Below are 16,528 nucleotides of genomic sequence, written 5' to 3' on the forward strand. Positions count from 1 at the left end.
TTAATAAACCTTAAAACAATTCAAAATTGCTTTAATGGGCAAATTTATTCTATGAAATAATAAAGGAAGAAATGTGTTCTACAAAATTATTATATAATTGTAAAATTGTTTCAGTTACTTAAAGTATTTTTAAAATTTCTCCAATTTGCAATTTTTTCAGAAATTATTGGTAAGTTTAACCTCTTGTCTTTTATATTTTGGGAATTGTCAATAAATTAACTTTTCTCTTTTTGATAGATGGCCACTCACAGTCAGAATATATTTATTTTGCTGCCTGAATTACTTACACAGTTTTACAGTTTATTTATTCTTATCTTCTAGGTATATAATATTTTCATAGTCACTACTAGCAATTTTGCCTCCTGTAGTTTGTTTATTATTGTATTGATTAGCTTAGCCATAAACCTAAATCTCTCAAGTACTCTAAGTCTCTCGAGTAGACTTTAATATCTAAGCTTTTTTATACATTCACTCTCTCACATTTATTTGATGCTCAGTCACCGTGAAGGATATGTATATGTATCTATGTGCAAATATGTAAATGTATAAGGATGCAGAAGGTGAGCAGATGTTGAACTCTGCTGGGCTTCTGTTCTGTGTGTACTGAGAAAAGAATTACCCCGTGTCTAGTTGGTGGGCAGAGTCCTGCTCCCTGCTGATCCACTTCTGTGTCCCTGATTTTACTTGGATCAGTGTAGTGCCAGTTCTCTGACTCTTTTTAGCCTTGCTTCACCTGTCTGTTATGATACACTACCTCTTACCAAGAGCCTCTCAAGTGACCTGCTACCCTGGTTTGCCACCTGTTGCTCATTACTGTAATCTCTGGACCTGGTGTCAGCCTCTACGCATGTGCACACTGGCAGCTCATTCCAGACCTGTCTCTACATCTCCTGCACCTGTCTAGCAAGCAGGGATATCTTGTTTGGAGATAATTTGACACTGCCTCATCCTGGTTTTGAGTCAAGTTAGTTTTGACAAGACCTTTTTGAAAAGAAGATGCGAAATCCCTGCTTATTTCTGTCTCTTTAAGATTTAAAGATAATGGGATTAAAAGAGAAAATGCCTTTAGGCCACAGAGGAATAATCTATCTATCTTATCCAGCTGTTAATGGTAATGAAATTTGAGTATTTTATAACACTTTAGATTTTAGCTGTTGGGACTATAGAGGTAGCTAAGCAGTTAAAAAGCACTGGGTGCTGTTGCAAAGGGCCCTGGTTTCACTCTCAGTTGCACATGGCAACTGACAACCATATTGAAGTTCAGTCCTAGGGGATCCAAACTCTTTGGGCCTCTGCAGCTACTATCCACATGTGGTGCTCAGCGATGCATGGAAGCAAAATACACATAAATAAATGCATAGCTAAAATATTTTCAAGAATATAGTTCTTGGTTTTGATGCATCTACAATTTTGTCAAACAGAAAGTCACTTTTTGGACATAAAACCAACATCAAAACAACTCAGATCACTATGGTACTATAAATCGCCCAATCCTTTTCGTCAACTTCTTTTAATGAAGGTTTTGGAGAGTTTCAAGTTCCTGTTTCTTTTTTCTTTTCTTTCTTTTTTTCTCTGTTTTTAAATGCTACATTTGTTTGTTTGCTTATTTTGGTTTTTCGAGACAGGGTTTCTCTGTGTAGCCCTGGCTGACCTGGAACTCACTCTGTAGACCAGGCTGGCCTCGAACTCAGAAATCTGCCTGCCTCTTCCTCCCAAGTGCTGGGATTAAAGGCATGTGCCACCACTGCCCGGTTAAGTTCCTGTTTCTTAATATGAACAATGGATGTCAGTTTCCCAGCCTCCCCACCCTTGTTTCTCATTGATCCAGAAATGTTTTTTTTCTCTGACCAAAAAGATACTTATTTGAACATTCAAGTGTTGCTACAAAAGTGTGTGAGCACTCAGGCAAGTTATTTCACTTCTGCAAGAGTGAATTCTCAGCAGTTTGTGTTTACACTCCTCTTTCATATGTAATTATGTTGAATGGGACACAGGTAAAACTACAAGAAGCTTTTAGTTTATGATTACAAGAAGCAAACAGATGGAGAATAGCAAATGAATAATTCCATCAGAGAAGATCATGGGAAAATTGCCTCAAAGATACTGGGAAACATGAGAAATCCAATGGATGCCTGGAGTGAGAATGTGAAGGGTATAGTTTAGCAAGCAACAGAAGACCAGGGCTCGTTGCTCTAATCTAATTGTAACTTTGTAACTAACCTCTGTACTTTTCTATTCATAAACAAATTTGACTTAAGTCTACACCAGTGGTTCTAAGTCTGGGGGTCAAATAACCCTTCCACAGGGGTCACCTAGGATCATTTGAAAACACGGATATTTACTTTACAATTCATAACAGTAGCCAAATCATAGTTATGGAGAAGCAACAGAAACAATTTTATGGTTGGAGGAATCACTACAACATGAAGACATGCATTAAAGGGCCATAGCATTACAGAGATTGAGAAGCAGTAGGAAAGCAGAGGTAATACTGCAGGAAAGGTAATTTTTAATGCATTATTTAGTTCAGTGGGTAATGAAGAGTTACCGAAGAGATCAGTGAAGTTATCAGAGCTGTGAATAAGTTGTATAATTATGGCAACAAACTGTAGAAAATTTACATAGAAAATAATATGGCTTGGTTAGGACCAAACATATTTTGGAAGAGGCAGCAAACAATAGAAAGACTAATGAACAAGTTATCTTAATGCAATGACTGTACAAGCATTGACTGTGTGATACCATCTAACTACATAGATTATAGAAAATGAACTAGATACCTGAATACAAAGGCTGTACTAACATTGGCCATGTGATGCAATCTAACTACATAGATTACCACAGACTGCTGAAGAGATTTTTAATTCCAATCCAGGGTTTTTAGCCCACCTTGATCTTTCAGTTCCCAGATAAAAGACACAGACAACCTGTTTATTTACAAAAAGCCTTAGAACTAGAGCTGGGCAGATATCTTCCAAAATCTACTTTCCTATTAATAAACCCAATTATTACTTACTATGTTTTATCTGAGCTGCTTATTAACTCCAATTGGCTGGCCTTCAGGGCCACGTTTTCATGACTCACCTAATCCATAGCAGCTTCTCCTGCTTCCCTGTTTCTCCTTCATTTCCTCATGGTCACCTTCTGACCCCAAACCCAGGAATCTTAAACCCCACCAATGTCTCTTCTGCCCTGCTATTGGCTGTTGGCATCTTTATTTACCGACCAGAAATAACTTAGGGGCAGGGTCACATAGCATCATTGATGTGTATGTACATACTCCAGGTCTTGGGGGCCCACACTTAGCGTTACAATAGACAGCAAGACCAAACCTCAACAACAGACAATACCCAGAAGCATCTATTTTAAGCATGGGTTTAGTGTTCATTTGTATGTACTAAGTCCAAGCTGATAAGAGCAGAGATGTGCTCATCTACATGGTGGTCCCAATGTAATACAGCAGGATATGGTGGAAAACGTGGCTGCCTGTGTCAATGAGGCTCTGTGAGCCTGTAAAAGCTAAATAACAGAATTTCATCATAAGAACTGTCACAAGATGAGTAAATTCTGATACATGTTTCAGAAAATTTCCTAGACTTGGTAGTGGTTCTGTAAGATTACTTATAGCAAATAAAACCATAACAGCCTGTTTTAAGTACAAATTCATCTCACCATTTAAGTATATTCTTTAAAAGTGTGCAGCTTCTCTTTTAATAGACTAGGGCATCAATACTAATCTTCTATTTTTTATATTTTTTTATTATTTATTTATTATATGTAAGTGCACTGTAGCTGTCCTCAGACACTCCAGTCAGATCTCATTATGGATGGTTGTGAGCCACCATGTGGTTGCTGGGATTTGAACTCCTGACCTTCGGAAGAGCAGTCGGGTGCTCTTACCCACTGAGCCATCTCACCAGCCCAATACTAATCTTCTTATTGTCAATTAACTTTATGAGCAAACTATACTCTGATGAATGTGTTTGTGGGAATCCAGTGAGTAAACGCACCATCTCTGCTATGGAAACTTAGATGTTACAAATATTCTGCAGCCATCAAATGCTCTCTCTGAAAAGTACTTGGACTATGTCAAGTATTATGTTTAACTTATCAGATGTTTAACAGAAATACATACAGGGATGGAATAAGTAACAAATGTAAATTAATCATTTCCTCCGCATTTAACTTGTGCAATCAGGCTAGCATGTAACTATGATAGGCCTGTGAAAAAATCCACAGACACTCCATATGATTCATTCCAATAAGCCAGTAGTGTATAAAGTCTATTCACTTATGATGATTATTAAATATTTTTCTTATTTAACAATTTCTAAAATGATATCTTTATTAATTATAAAATAAAATTTTATGCACTTGCCATGTACCGAATGATCCAGAATACATGTACACTGTGGAATAATTAAATCCAATTAATTACCAACTATGGTACCTTACACAATGAGACACTTTTGGGATGATGATAGAAAACACCCACTGTCTGTATTTCGCATGAATCTGATACATTATTAATTAGAGTCACTATGCTATTCTCTTAAATTTAATTGTGCACCTTTGAAGGAAACATATCCCTCTCCCTTTACCCCATGAACCACCCCATCCGCTGAGAACCACTTTCCACATCTTCTCTGAGATTAGCAACCTTGGTTCTGGATAAATTATCATATGTTTATGCACATTAGGAAATATTTTAAATAAAAAAATAGACCTATAGAGAATGGACTACTTTACTTGTAACTTAAGTCATCAAACCCAATAATGTAGCCAAATGTGCTTCACACTGAGAGAGTGAGGTGGTGGAAGGGGGAGAGGGAGAGAATTAGGGATGACTTGGAAATCCTCATATAGTTTCCTTATTACATCCTATGCAATCTCCTGACCTCTACTCCTCCCTTACAATGGAAGTTATAACGTTTTCCACTCAAGAATTTATGTTTTCTTTAGGATGGCATGTTCATAAATAAAATAGGACCTACTGTATCTCAAGTTGTTATATAAGTGACAAACTTTATATATCTTGTAAATATTTCATTAATCCCCTGTTTATTTAATGAAGTCTCTTGTATTTATTTATATAGTTTATATGAAGTAAAATGCACTGGTTTGGTGCCTATAGTTTAGTGCATTTTGCACATGGATCTGCACATAAACACCATTCTATCCAAAGAGAAACTGTTTCATCACCCTTCATATTTCCATGTTGGTCCATTTAGTCTTGACATTACTCAATTCACATAAACATTTATTTTTCATACTATAGATTAGTTTGACTTATCCCCCAAACTGCATACAAATCATATGTAAGTATTCTTACTTATCTATTTTGTTCCCTGGGCATGTTTTTGGAAATTCTCTATTCTTGAAGATATCAGTATTTCATTAGTATTTTACTAAAAAGTTACATTTCATTGCCCAAATAAATCATGATTCATTTGTCAATTGCCAGGGGTGAGCACTCTATTTCTTTCTTTTTTATTATTAATTATAAATAAAGCTACCAAGATCAGTTAACTGAGTCCTTTCTTGTAAGTATAGTTTAATTTCTTTTTGATAAATCATAGGATTTGGGATGTGTGTGTTCCCGTCTTTATTCCTGAGGTCTCATAGAGTATCTTGAACCTATAAATACGTATTTTGTATTATGTAAGGTATATTTGTACATTATGTTTTAAAATGTATTTTCTGACTTGCTTCTGAATTCTGTAATTTTGATTATTGTGTTGTGCTGTTTGATATGATGTCTTAGGTAACTGAGGACCACTGGCTTTTCCAAATATTTGTTTTTACTTTTTTCTTGAGAATTTCCATTTTAGCAAATTTTATGAACATTTCTTCTGTTCTGCAATGTGTAATGTGGTCTTAATTTTATGAATCCCAAACATTGGATATTATGGTTTTCATTATTAAAAGCTTCGTTATTCTTCTCCTTCTCTTCTCCTCCAAGTGTGTGTGTGTGTGTGTGTGTGTGTGTGTGTGTGAGATCTACTGAGTTTTTCCAGGACCTTCGTTTTGTGACAAATGGTTCATAACTATCCACTGAAGCCAGCCCATTGGCTCACCAATTGGTACTCAAGTAAAGGCAAAGACTGCCTCCCCCACAAGAATCCATTGGTAGCCAATGATTCAGCAGGAAGTGCTTTGGGCCAATAGCTTTTCCAAAATCCAGGAATGACTTAATAGACTTGGTGCAGGCCAAGTGCAGGCAACCAACCACACCTGATACAATATTGTGATTACAATGGGTAGATCATACCTTACCTGTAAGAAGAAGGCAGGGACAAGAGGAGTGATAAGGAGTGGGAAGGCAAGTGTAGGCAGAATTTACTCTATACAGGTATAAATCAACAAAGATCAAATTAAATCAATTTAAGAGGGGGAAAATACCAATTTAACAAATACACTTTCTTTATATCTTATTTTCCCAGTAAAACTTATGTTCACTGTCCTTTATTATCACATTTAGACAGCTTATATTAAAATATTTTTATTATTTATTGTGTGTATCCATCTTTTGGTGGTTAACATGATCAGCTTTACAGGATCTCAAAAAACCCTAAGGACAAGCCTCTGGCTATATTTTCAGGTACTATCTATATAGGTTGATTGAGATGGGAAGATTCACCCTAAAGTGTGGGCAGCATGGTCCTCTGAAGTTGGGCCGTGGAGTGAATACAAAGGAGAAAGCTAGCCTAGCACCATCATCCACCATTCTTTGCTTTCTGTGGATGCATTGTGACCAGCTGCCTTCTCGGGTTCCTGCTGCCATAGCCTTAGCCCTCCAAGGTGGACTGTACCCTCAAACTGTGAGCTAAAGTAGCTCTTTGTCCTTTATACTGTGGGCCATGGCACTTCATCACAGCAAGAGGAAAGGTAAATAACAAAGTACCTGGACTTTATGATTTTTTAAAATTATTTTTATGGTGTGTGTGTGTGCATATTTGCCTGCCCGTGTATGTGTACACATGAGTGCATATGCCCACAGAGGCCAGAAGTGTTGGATTCCTGTAGCTGGAGATATAGCAGGTTCTGAGTCTTCTAATATGGGCTCTGGGAATCAAACTCAGGTCCTCTGCAAGACCAGCAAGCATTCTTATTAAGAACATTCAGCCCTATAGTATGTTTTATTAATGTGTCATGACTGTAATTACTGATCACATGCATTTTCCTATGTTTGGTAATTCATTGTTAGATGTTTTGTGTTGTAAAGGAGATTATTTTAAAGTGTGCTTTATTGGCTTCTTAATTTTAAAAAAAAAAAAGGCCTCGGGGGTTTTCCGGTGTCACATGTCTTATTTTGATATTTCAAACCTTAGAGTTTTGTTGGGGAAGTCTAGTTTTACTAAGGGCGCTGAAGATTTCTATTCAAGTCTTGGGTAATTTCTACTCTTTCATTCAAGAAACAGACATAGAGTTTTGAACTTAGAAAGCAATTTTAATAATTTACAAACTAATTTTGAAAGAATTGATATATTGCAAATATAGTCTTGTCTCCTAGAATGTGGTGTAAATTTTCGTTGATGTGGATATTCTGTTTTATCCCAGAGTGATACACACACTTTCTAGGAAAAAAAAGTGCCTCCTGGCCACAATTATCCTTGTGTTGTCTTATTGATTTACAGAAAGTCTCTGTTTAGCTAATTGGAAATTGAGAGACCACATGATTATGGTTTTCCTTCCTAATGAACATTTCACATCATTCAAGGGATACCTTGTGACTTAACGGGATACCTGCAGAGCAATAGGGTATTTTCAACTCTGAGAGGATCTTCGGTTTTAAATTTAAATTTATATGTGATTTAAGGCGCAACCATTAATATTTTATTATCTTTAACTACTATGTAGGACCTAGAAAAGCTTAAATTATCTAGAAAGGATTAAATAGAATGATGATATAAATATTGTGAAAAGCTCTATAAACCACTCAGATGACTTGTCAATCTACAAATAACTTCGGAGAATATGAAATTAAATTAAATTAGGATGTGACTTTGCAAAAATAATCTTACAAACAGAGGACAATAATATGGTTGGAGACTTTGTACTACATTCATTTCATTTTCAGAGGACAATATTTTAGGCATTTTTCAGCATGTCAGGTTGAGTCATCTAAAGTAAAATTTTCTCAACTTGTTTTCCAAATCACAATTTTACACTGTGTATGTGTCTATATATTTATTTAAACACATTCCTTTAGCTTGATTTTTGGTCACTCATTCATACAAATATCCATGGTGTTACTTAGCAGAAATCAATACATCTGTTAGCATTTTCTGTTCGATTTGTCCATGTGAAACATATAAAATATATGAAATCATAATCATAAAATTCAATATAATCCTTAAATTGGATGTTTAGCTTTATTAATTATATTTGTACTTTCAATTAATGGATAATTTTTCTAGTTTTGCATCATAAACTTATCACATATCCAACATTTTGTAGTTCTATATTGGATATTCTTAATGTGATATTGTTAAAGTTTTTCTTGGCTTAATAATTAAAATAAATATTGAAAGTTTTATTTTCTTCATTGTAATGTGGTTTATTTTTATATTACAGATAAGCCAGCCTGAAAAGAAGACCTTTCTAACCATATAAAGTTTATTTTATTTTTCAAAACCTTTCATGTATGTAATCATAAGTGTTATTTAGATTATCTCCACAAGTAGATATACTAGACAATATTCTACCTGGAAACTGTCCATATTGAATAAATCATTTATCCTGAAATATTCTCCATTTTAAGAAGATAGGCATTTTGTTGAGTTAATATTTAACAACGTTCAAGTTTCAATGATTAGCATCATTTAGTTGAGTAATTCAAGTCACTTTGTGTTCCAATTCTCTTAAAAATACGACTGAATTTTCTGAAGGACCTTGTAAACAGACTTGGTTATCTTAATGACTGTAAACATGAGCTTACAGAACCCTCTGCTGAACACCAATTCCATTTTAAAATTCAAGGGTTTGGTATAGTTTTCCGGAATGCGGTTCGTTCTTTTATGTCGAGGTCAAAGTTTAATTAGTATTTTTGCAAAAGACTTATTATGTACATTTCCTTATACAGTAACAGAAAAAAAATAAAGTATGCATTTAAGTGCAGCATGAAAGGAGAGGCACTACCCGCAGCTGCTCTGGTCTCTGGCGAACCATTCAGAGAGGCTCCAGTTTCACTTGATTCCTATGAAACACATGTTGACCATTTATAGTACAAATGCTTCAATGAACTTTGACAAATTGGAGCTAAAAAAGCTACAGGTGTTCTTCATTTTAATTTGCACTTAGTAGCCACCTGTAGAACTACAATTTACATGGGTCCTTTCACTATATAATTAGGAAACCGTTTATCTATCCATCTACTCTCAGTTAAAAATCTCTCAATGTATCACTAAGCTGTGCAGATATAACAACCTACATATTGTTTTCAGTAAAGTATTCAAATCCTTTTGAAAGTTATCTTTACTAATTTTTGGGAGATCTAAAATTATTCTAATCCCAATGTCTTCTATAGATTCACAATTATTTAGAATATGGTTTGATATCAAACAGTGATATACTTGGAGTATAAGTAAAAAGTGATTCTCAGGGCTCTATTATTTTCACCGAAGAAACCCTTTCATTTTAAAATAATCTGCAGGTGACTTAATAAAAAGCTACAGCTCAGTTAGAGCTATTTTAGAAGAAAGCTAATATTATTCAGTGCTTTATGGATATTCACACGTGAACACTCTGGGCAACCCAGAAAAAACTATTCTCATGAATCCATTTTGCAGATATCATAGACAATGATCTAGCCTTTGAATCAAACTATATATTTTATTTATTGTGATCATCATCATCATCATTATTATTTACTATATTTAAAAGTAAATCCAGTCAGTACTTTTCATAGACTTTCTGTCTCCATGAACACAAAAACCCTGCTGGTTGCCATACATTTTTCAATAGAGAGTGTTTAGCTGAAAGTTGAAACTTTTAGACTTCTCCTCAATTGTTATTGCTTTTTGTAACTTTCAATAATAGCACAAACATGTTCGTTGGAGTTGTAGTTACTATTCATTTGTATATGCTTTTTGTAAAAAAAAATAGTATGCAAATCTTGAACTTTTTGGTACTGCTTTTTAGAATAACATATTTAATTGCTTGGATACTGCATTTCCATATCAATATTAATTTTTAAGGATGCCTTTAGAAATAATTTTATGTGAATTACATATAAATTGCAATTATGTTGTACTAATATAGAAAAGATTTTATGTTACTATGTAATAACTATAATTAATATAATTGCTGATGTCTTCATATATACATATAGTTTAATTAATATTTCAAATCATGCTTCAAGGTAACCCAATTCATTAATATTCACTTTCATTAGCTCTCAAGTTTTCTGTCTGTAGAGCTTGATAAAGTGCAAGGTATGGTTCTTATCACAGAATTAGGATGATGAATGCTATTTTGTTATTATGATTTTGACTCTGTGACAAAACAATTTCATACACTTTTATACAGAGAAAAGAAAGCTAAAATGAGTTTATTTTTGTAATGTCTTATTTGTTCCAGCCTTGTTAATTTCTTTAAGTTATACTGAGTGTTCTTCTGTATACTCAGCCCTCGGGTACGAAGTCAGGCTATTCAGTGGTGTCATCTACAGGGAAGTTCCTGTTGGCGCCACAGAAGCATGGCGTTCATCAGCTTACACACGTGCAACACAATGTATGGCTTTATTGCCGTTTTTATACATTGCTATCCAGAAACTCTTCAAAACTATTAGTGTTGAATGTACATCAAGCTGACAAATACTCTGATTCACTTGTCTATGTTTTTCGAGACCATAGTGGGTGCAACCTGTGCCTGTACCAGTGTAGGCAGCTGAGAAAGATGCTCTATAACTTCATAGGTGAGGATGTACTTTGAAATTTTCTTTTCACTTTTTGCAAACTGAAGATCACAGTACAATTTAAATAGCCTTGCGTTGTCTCCGAGAGCTACTGAGCATGGAATAAAGGCTGAGCACTCTCTGCAGTGTCACGAGGTTACTGCTCAGCTGTTCGGGATCAGTAGATGATATCTTGACACTCATAAAACAGAGGATTCAAAAGCCAGGGGCATGCGTGGAAGTGCAGATCATTATGACAGTCTTGGAAGTCGTCCATAAGAAACATCAGCACCACCCCGGAGGCCAAAATAACACTACCAAATGAACATCTACAGCTTTTCTTTAAAATGAAATCCAATACAAAGGGAAAGTGTATTCTGAAACAGGTATGCTAGAATAATAATAATAATTTTATATTTGGCTTACTTCAAAAAGAATTAAGGACCTCAAAAAACTTGCATGATGTATTTTCTTAGACATTTTAAAATACATAATATTTAATTCTATATAAAACAAATAACTATCTTATAGGACTGTTTTCCTACAACCATCTGTCCATAAACCGATCAACCCAGTTAGTGAGGCACCATCTAGGAAGCATGAAGATTTCCTTTGCCCAGTTCATTTCAGAAGCAAGAGGGATGATTTTGGCTCCTGGGATCTGAAAATTCTGTCTTCTATTTGTAACTTTGGTCCAAATTTTACATGGTAGTTTCTTCCCATTCAAGTTCCACATCACCTATACAGTAAGATAGTAAGATATCAAAGACAGTATTGTGACTAACAGTTCAAAGGTGTGAATTCTTTTTTATTTTTGAGGTTATACTTATATTATTTCTGCCTTCCCTCTCCTCCCTCAGCAACCCCCACCCCCACATACTTCTTTTGCTCTTTTTCAAATTCATGGCCTCTTTATGCCCACCATGAATTGCTATTGAATTTTTTAATGGTAAAACATGATCAAGACTGCAAAGGCTATTATCTCAATTTAGGTAATAAAGAAATGAAAAACATGACACAGGCACTCAACTAGCTTCTCCAGTATTTTAGTAATTGTAAGTTATGGTGAAGTTAATAGTCCTGCAGTAGACAGTAAGCCAGTGAATTGCGTGTGCTCTGTGTCTGCGCACCTTCCATGGCATCCAGAGAGTCCATCTTCTGAAGTGTGGAGTAGTTAACAAAACAGACCGGCTGATGTCCTCCTTTATTTGATAAAAGATCCAGAATGCACTGGTGTAAGAAGATATACTGTGCCTGGACAACAAGGAACAAACACTGAGATCAATGCCAGGGTATCAATGTTTCTTCTAAAGTGGGTTATACAGATACCATGGAAGATGAACTGAATCTGACACAGGCGAAAGTTAGAAACAGAGTTATAGCTTACAAATTATGTTCTATTTCCATCATAAGATTTGCTAAAATTCATGTGGCTTCTTATTGGCTCAAGAGGTTTTTTTTTTTTTTAATTAGGTATTTGCCACTAACTACCAAGTGTTAATATATTCTGTCTTGCTGGATTGAAGAAGTAGCTGTGTGCTTTATGAAAAACCTCCATGTGAGCTTTCTTTCTCCCAAAGATCATAATTTAGTAATTTCTGTGTATTTAAAATGCCTTTCTTTTAAAGACATAGATGTTATATTTATTTGTGAATTTTATGAGTGAGTATTTTCATATACTGAATAGCACTTTTAAAATATACTTGGTAATTCTGTGAATTACTGTGACATTTGACTGGCCCAATGCAAAAAGACTGTTTCTCAATTTGTGAATACAAGCTAGTTGGCTATTGAAGTATCTTAACACAGAAGCACCGGGCAAAGACTTCTAATATTCCAACTGCATGTCAAAATTGAACCCATTGGCATCTACAATGGTTACTGTTATTGCCAACCTGTTAGCACTGCTGGAACATTGTTCAGACTATGAAAGTGCATATTTTAAACCATACTTACTCTTCCCAACAGAATATGTCTGGTGTTAAAAGAATATCATCAAACATCTTACTAAATATATAAAACTGATTTTGAGAAAACACTTAAGAATGATAATTTTAAATGGTTATAGTCGTATCAGCTAACATAATGCTTTGGCACGCTTTTGGGAGGTTTTCAGTTGTGGTCCTTTGCTGGAGTTGTTTACCACTAACAGCAATATTTATTTCTTCGTGGACTCCAAAACCTTTCCAGTAAATCTTCACCACTAGAAGGGCATCTCTATGAGAACTCTTTGATATTCAGTGCTAAATTCCAATTGGCCATAACAGTTCCTGGAACATAGGAATTGTGTAATAAATATTTGTTTATTTCAACTCATTTAATTTGTGTATCTACCCAATCTTTCCCATTTGAGGGCAGATGTAATTTAGAGAACATGAAAAAGTCATTAGAAATCAAGTTTTGTACTCACAGATGATCAAATTACAGCGTTTGATTTTGTTAAGACATGAAGTCTAGTCAAGAAGTAACAATTCTACTGAAATTTTCAATATGTTCCTTGTCACAAGAACAACGTCCCTCAAATTGACAGCATGCAGTGAATACCATTATTAATAGAAACCGACACAACAGAATTATTTTAAAGAATAATTTATGCTCGTGAACTTTGGTATCTTTCAAAAGCACATTTGAACTTGAAGTCACATTTGATATTTGAGGCTTTGAGCTGTCAGGAACTCATCTTCTCTGCTGGAAAGAATGATGACTGTAAACTGCCAGGAGAGCAAGCCAAGCTGTGAGATAGTCCTGTGGGCTTCAAGAACCTTCTGGCATCGTGTGTTGTTGCCAAGAAGCAGTGGAATGTCATGAAAATTGCTATTTCTACCTTTAACAACCATACTATACTACCTTAAGAATTCATTTTCCCCCTGATGCTCAATCCCCCTGGTCCCAGAAATCACAAAACCTGCGTGGGGAGATTTAAAGGACATAACATACATAAAATATGTAGCAAACGTATGATTAGTTATTTTTTCTTCTACTGCATAAGTTTATGCCAGCTAACCTCCAGGAGAACCCAAAGCAGGAAAGAAACTAATCCACGTCAACCATTAATCAAGGCAGCAACAGCCCTTCAGGATGTAATAATGCTTCAGAGCCTCCTCTCAGAATGGCCATTTGGATGTCTCTTTCTCTTAGTGATGATCTGTGTCCCTTCGGTGACTTTCAGTGGCAGGAAGTTGCTGGGCTTCCTGTCTTCCCACTCCTGTATTCACTTACTGTAGTGCATGCTGAGATGGGAACATCCCTCATAGGAACTGAAATCACTCCTCAGTTTAACAGGAGAAAATAAGCCGTGGCTCTTCAGCAAGGCAACACCATTTTATAAGGACTGGAGACAGGTTATAGTCATTTTTTTCCTGTTTTTTTATTACGGAGAAAAGCTAGATAGGGCATAACTTCAGGTAACTAAGACAGATGAGAGCTTCAGAGCTCTGATTTCCCACAAGGAGAGGATGCCGGGAAATCTCCTAGGACAGGTACTGCATCCCGGACATGCTACTTGGTGCTTTAGATATTTGTTTTTACTCAGTGAGGATAGCATGCTTGAATAAATGATAAAGCTCGATAAAGAAAAACCACTCAAAGTCTCAGAGCCAAAAAAAAAAAAAAAATCATCAGAGCTCAATTCTGAACTCAGTTCTGACTTTGAAACATCCTACTTAAATGACTGGGAAACTTTGAACGTTCTATTCCCCGATCCAACCCGAGTTTACTCCAGCTGGCTAACAAATATGATCCAAGAAGTTCATAACATATATCAAGTACTGAACTGGGAATATTTTAATTGGTGTTCTTCATTAAACACTCTTCACAAAGGTCACTTCCACAAAGTTGCAAAGGCTGGCAAGGGATTCAGTTCTTACTGTTTGAAGATGGACTCCAGCAAACAAGCAGTTCCACTCTGTCCGAGACAAGAGAGCCAACTACTGAGTCTCTCAATGCTGTTGGATGCCAGTGTTTACCCGTAAGGATTTGAGAAGAAAATGTTAGTTTTTCTTTCTATCCTTACTTCTATTTTTAACTAAAATAAAGTGGGAAATTGAGTTTTTATCATGGCTAAGAGTTTGGGTTGATATTGGAGTCCTTATAAGACCCCAAGATAAGAAGCAACCATCTGATTTGTAGGGCCTACTATAAAATGCATATGCTGTCTTTTACCATACCTATATTGATGGGGAAAAGGCCCTACTACTAGTTGACAAGCTACAGGCAGTCAATGGCTGCAGAGGGAAAGAGAGCCAGTTTCCTTAACATTGGCAAAGTTTAGTTTAATTGGTTACCCTAACCCGATGTTCACACAGGCAAACTAGTGAACTCCGAAGTGGTGTGTGTGTGTGTGTGTATGTGTGTGTGTGTGTGTGCGTGCGTGTGTGTGCATGTGAATAATAATTATAGAAAACGAGGATGGCATTCTAGAATTACAGAATTTCGAATTATAGAAAATAAATCCAAGCCGGGCGATGGTGGTGTATGCCTTTAATCCCAGCACTTGGGAGGCAGAGGCAGGTGGATTTCTGAGTTCGAGGCCAGCCTGGTCTATAAAGTGAGTTCCAGGTCAGCCAGGGCTATACAGAGAAATTCTGTCTCAAAAAAAAAAAAAAAAAAAAAAAAAAAAAAAAAAAAAGAAAAGGAAAAGAAAAGAAAAGAAATCCATGAGCAGGATATGGTAGTGGGAATTTTGTGTCTATAATGTGTTAAATATTGCACATATACATACTGAAAATAAAACATTGTAATAATAGTGACTTTAGATTAAACTTGTCAAAAGTTGTTCCATCCAAATTAATCAGTGGTGTAAAAATTAAACCAAATGAATGGAGCTTTTGAGTTTGGGGATCTCTAGACTACCTAGGTAGGATACTCATGTAGGCAGCCCGCGTCACATGTCATTTTCTGCTTCTGAAGCAGTTTGAGGGATGAATGACACTTCACCTGCTTGTCCCCTGTCAGCACAGGAGGGGACAGGCTTGGGCGTGATCTAGTTTTAGCTAGCTAATCCTTCCAGAATTGGAGTGTCGGTGAATGAGTCCTACAGAAGCACTGGAGGTTAAAATGTATAGTTTATATGCAAGCTCCAGTGAACGAGAAGAAATATGCTTGGATGCTTGGCGCTCTTCATGCTTCTAAAGCAATGCTGTGCCGTATCACAAGGTAGAAATAACAGCACCACAAACACTAATGCTATAATAAGGCATGCAAAAGAACCTCATCACTCCTTTTTTTTTTAAAAAAAACCCTTTATTTATTTGATGTGTATGGATGTTTCCTGTCTGTATGTCTGTACACCAGGTGTGTGCAGTGCTAGAGGAATCCATAGAAGGTGTTGGCTTCTCTGGGACTTGAGTTACAGAAGGCTGGTGCTTAGAATTGAGTCCACTCCTCTAGAAGAGCTGCCAGTGCTCTTAACTGCTGGTCCATCTCCTTTTAAAAAATTGTAACTACTTGAAGTATGCTTAAGGAATTTTTTCCATATAGGTTCTCTTAAGAAACCATGAACTTATATGAAACCCAAATCATTAGCATCGGCTTTAGAGAAGTGTTTCCTCCCTACTTGATCTTCCACGTCTTACAACTTCTTACAACTTCCTTACACTGTTTAATTTACAGAGATGTACAATTTATTTGTGA

At 35.8% G+C, this 16,528-nt stretch overlaps 1 protein-coding gene and 1 long non-coding RNA gene across 3 annotated transcripts in view; one reads left to right on the top strand and one right to left on the bottom strand.

The window, feature by feature from the left end:
• Gm36177 overlaps window positions 1–16,528 on the top strand; it is a 164,136-nt gene that overhangs the window by 10,494 nt on the left and 137,114 nt on the right. The gene's annotated exons all lie outside the window — the stretch shown is intronic.
• The window catches only part of Ptprq (protein tyrosine phosphatase, receptor type, Q), a 205,736-nt gene continuing 197,809 nt past the window's right edge, over window positions 8,602–16,528 (bottom strand). For both annotated transcript variants that reach the window (NM_001081432.2, NM_001370987.1), the window contains exons 44-45: window positions 12,028–12,151; window positions 8,602–11,636 (exon numbers count right to left, since the gene is read on the bottom strand). In NM_001081432.2, the coding sequence (NP_001074901.1) occupies window positions 11,599–11,636; window positions 12,028–12,151 (162 nt within the window). In that variant the 3' untranslated portion in view covers window positions 8,602–11,598. The remainder of the gene's footprint in view (window positions 11,637–12,027; window positions 12,152–16,528) is intronic.

The sequence above is a fragment of the Mus musculus genome, chromosome 10 (assembly GCF_000001635.26).
Source record: "Mus musculus strain C57BL/6J chromosome 10, GRCm38.p6 C57BL/6J".
NCBI classification, from domain to species: Eukaryota; Metazoa; Chordata; class Mammalia; order Rodentia; family Muridae; genus Mus; species Mus musculus.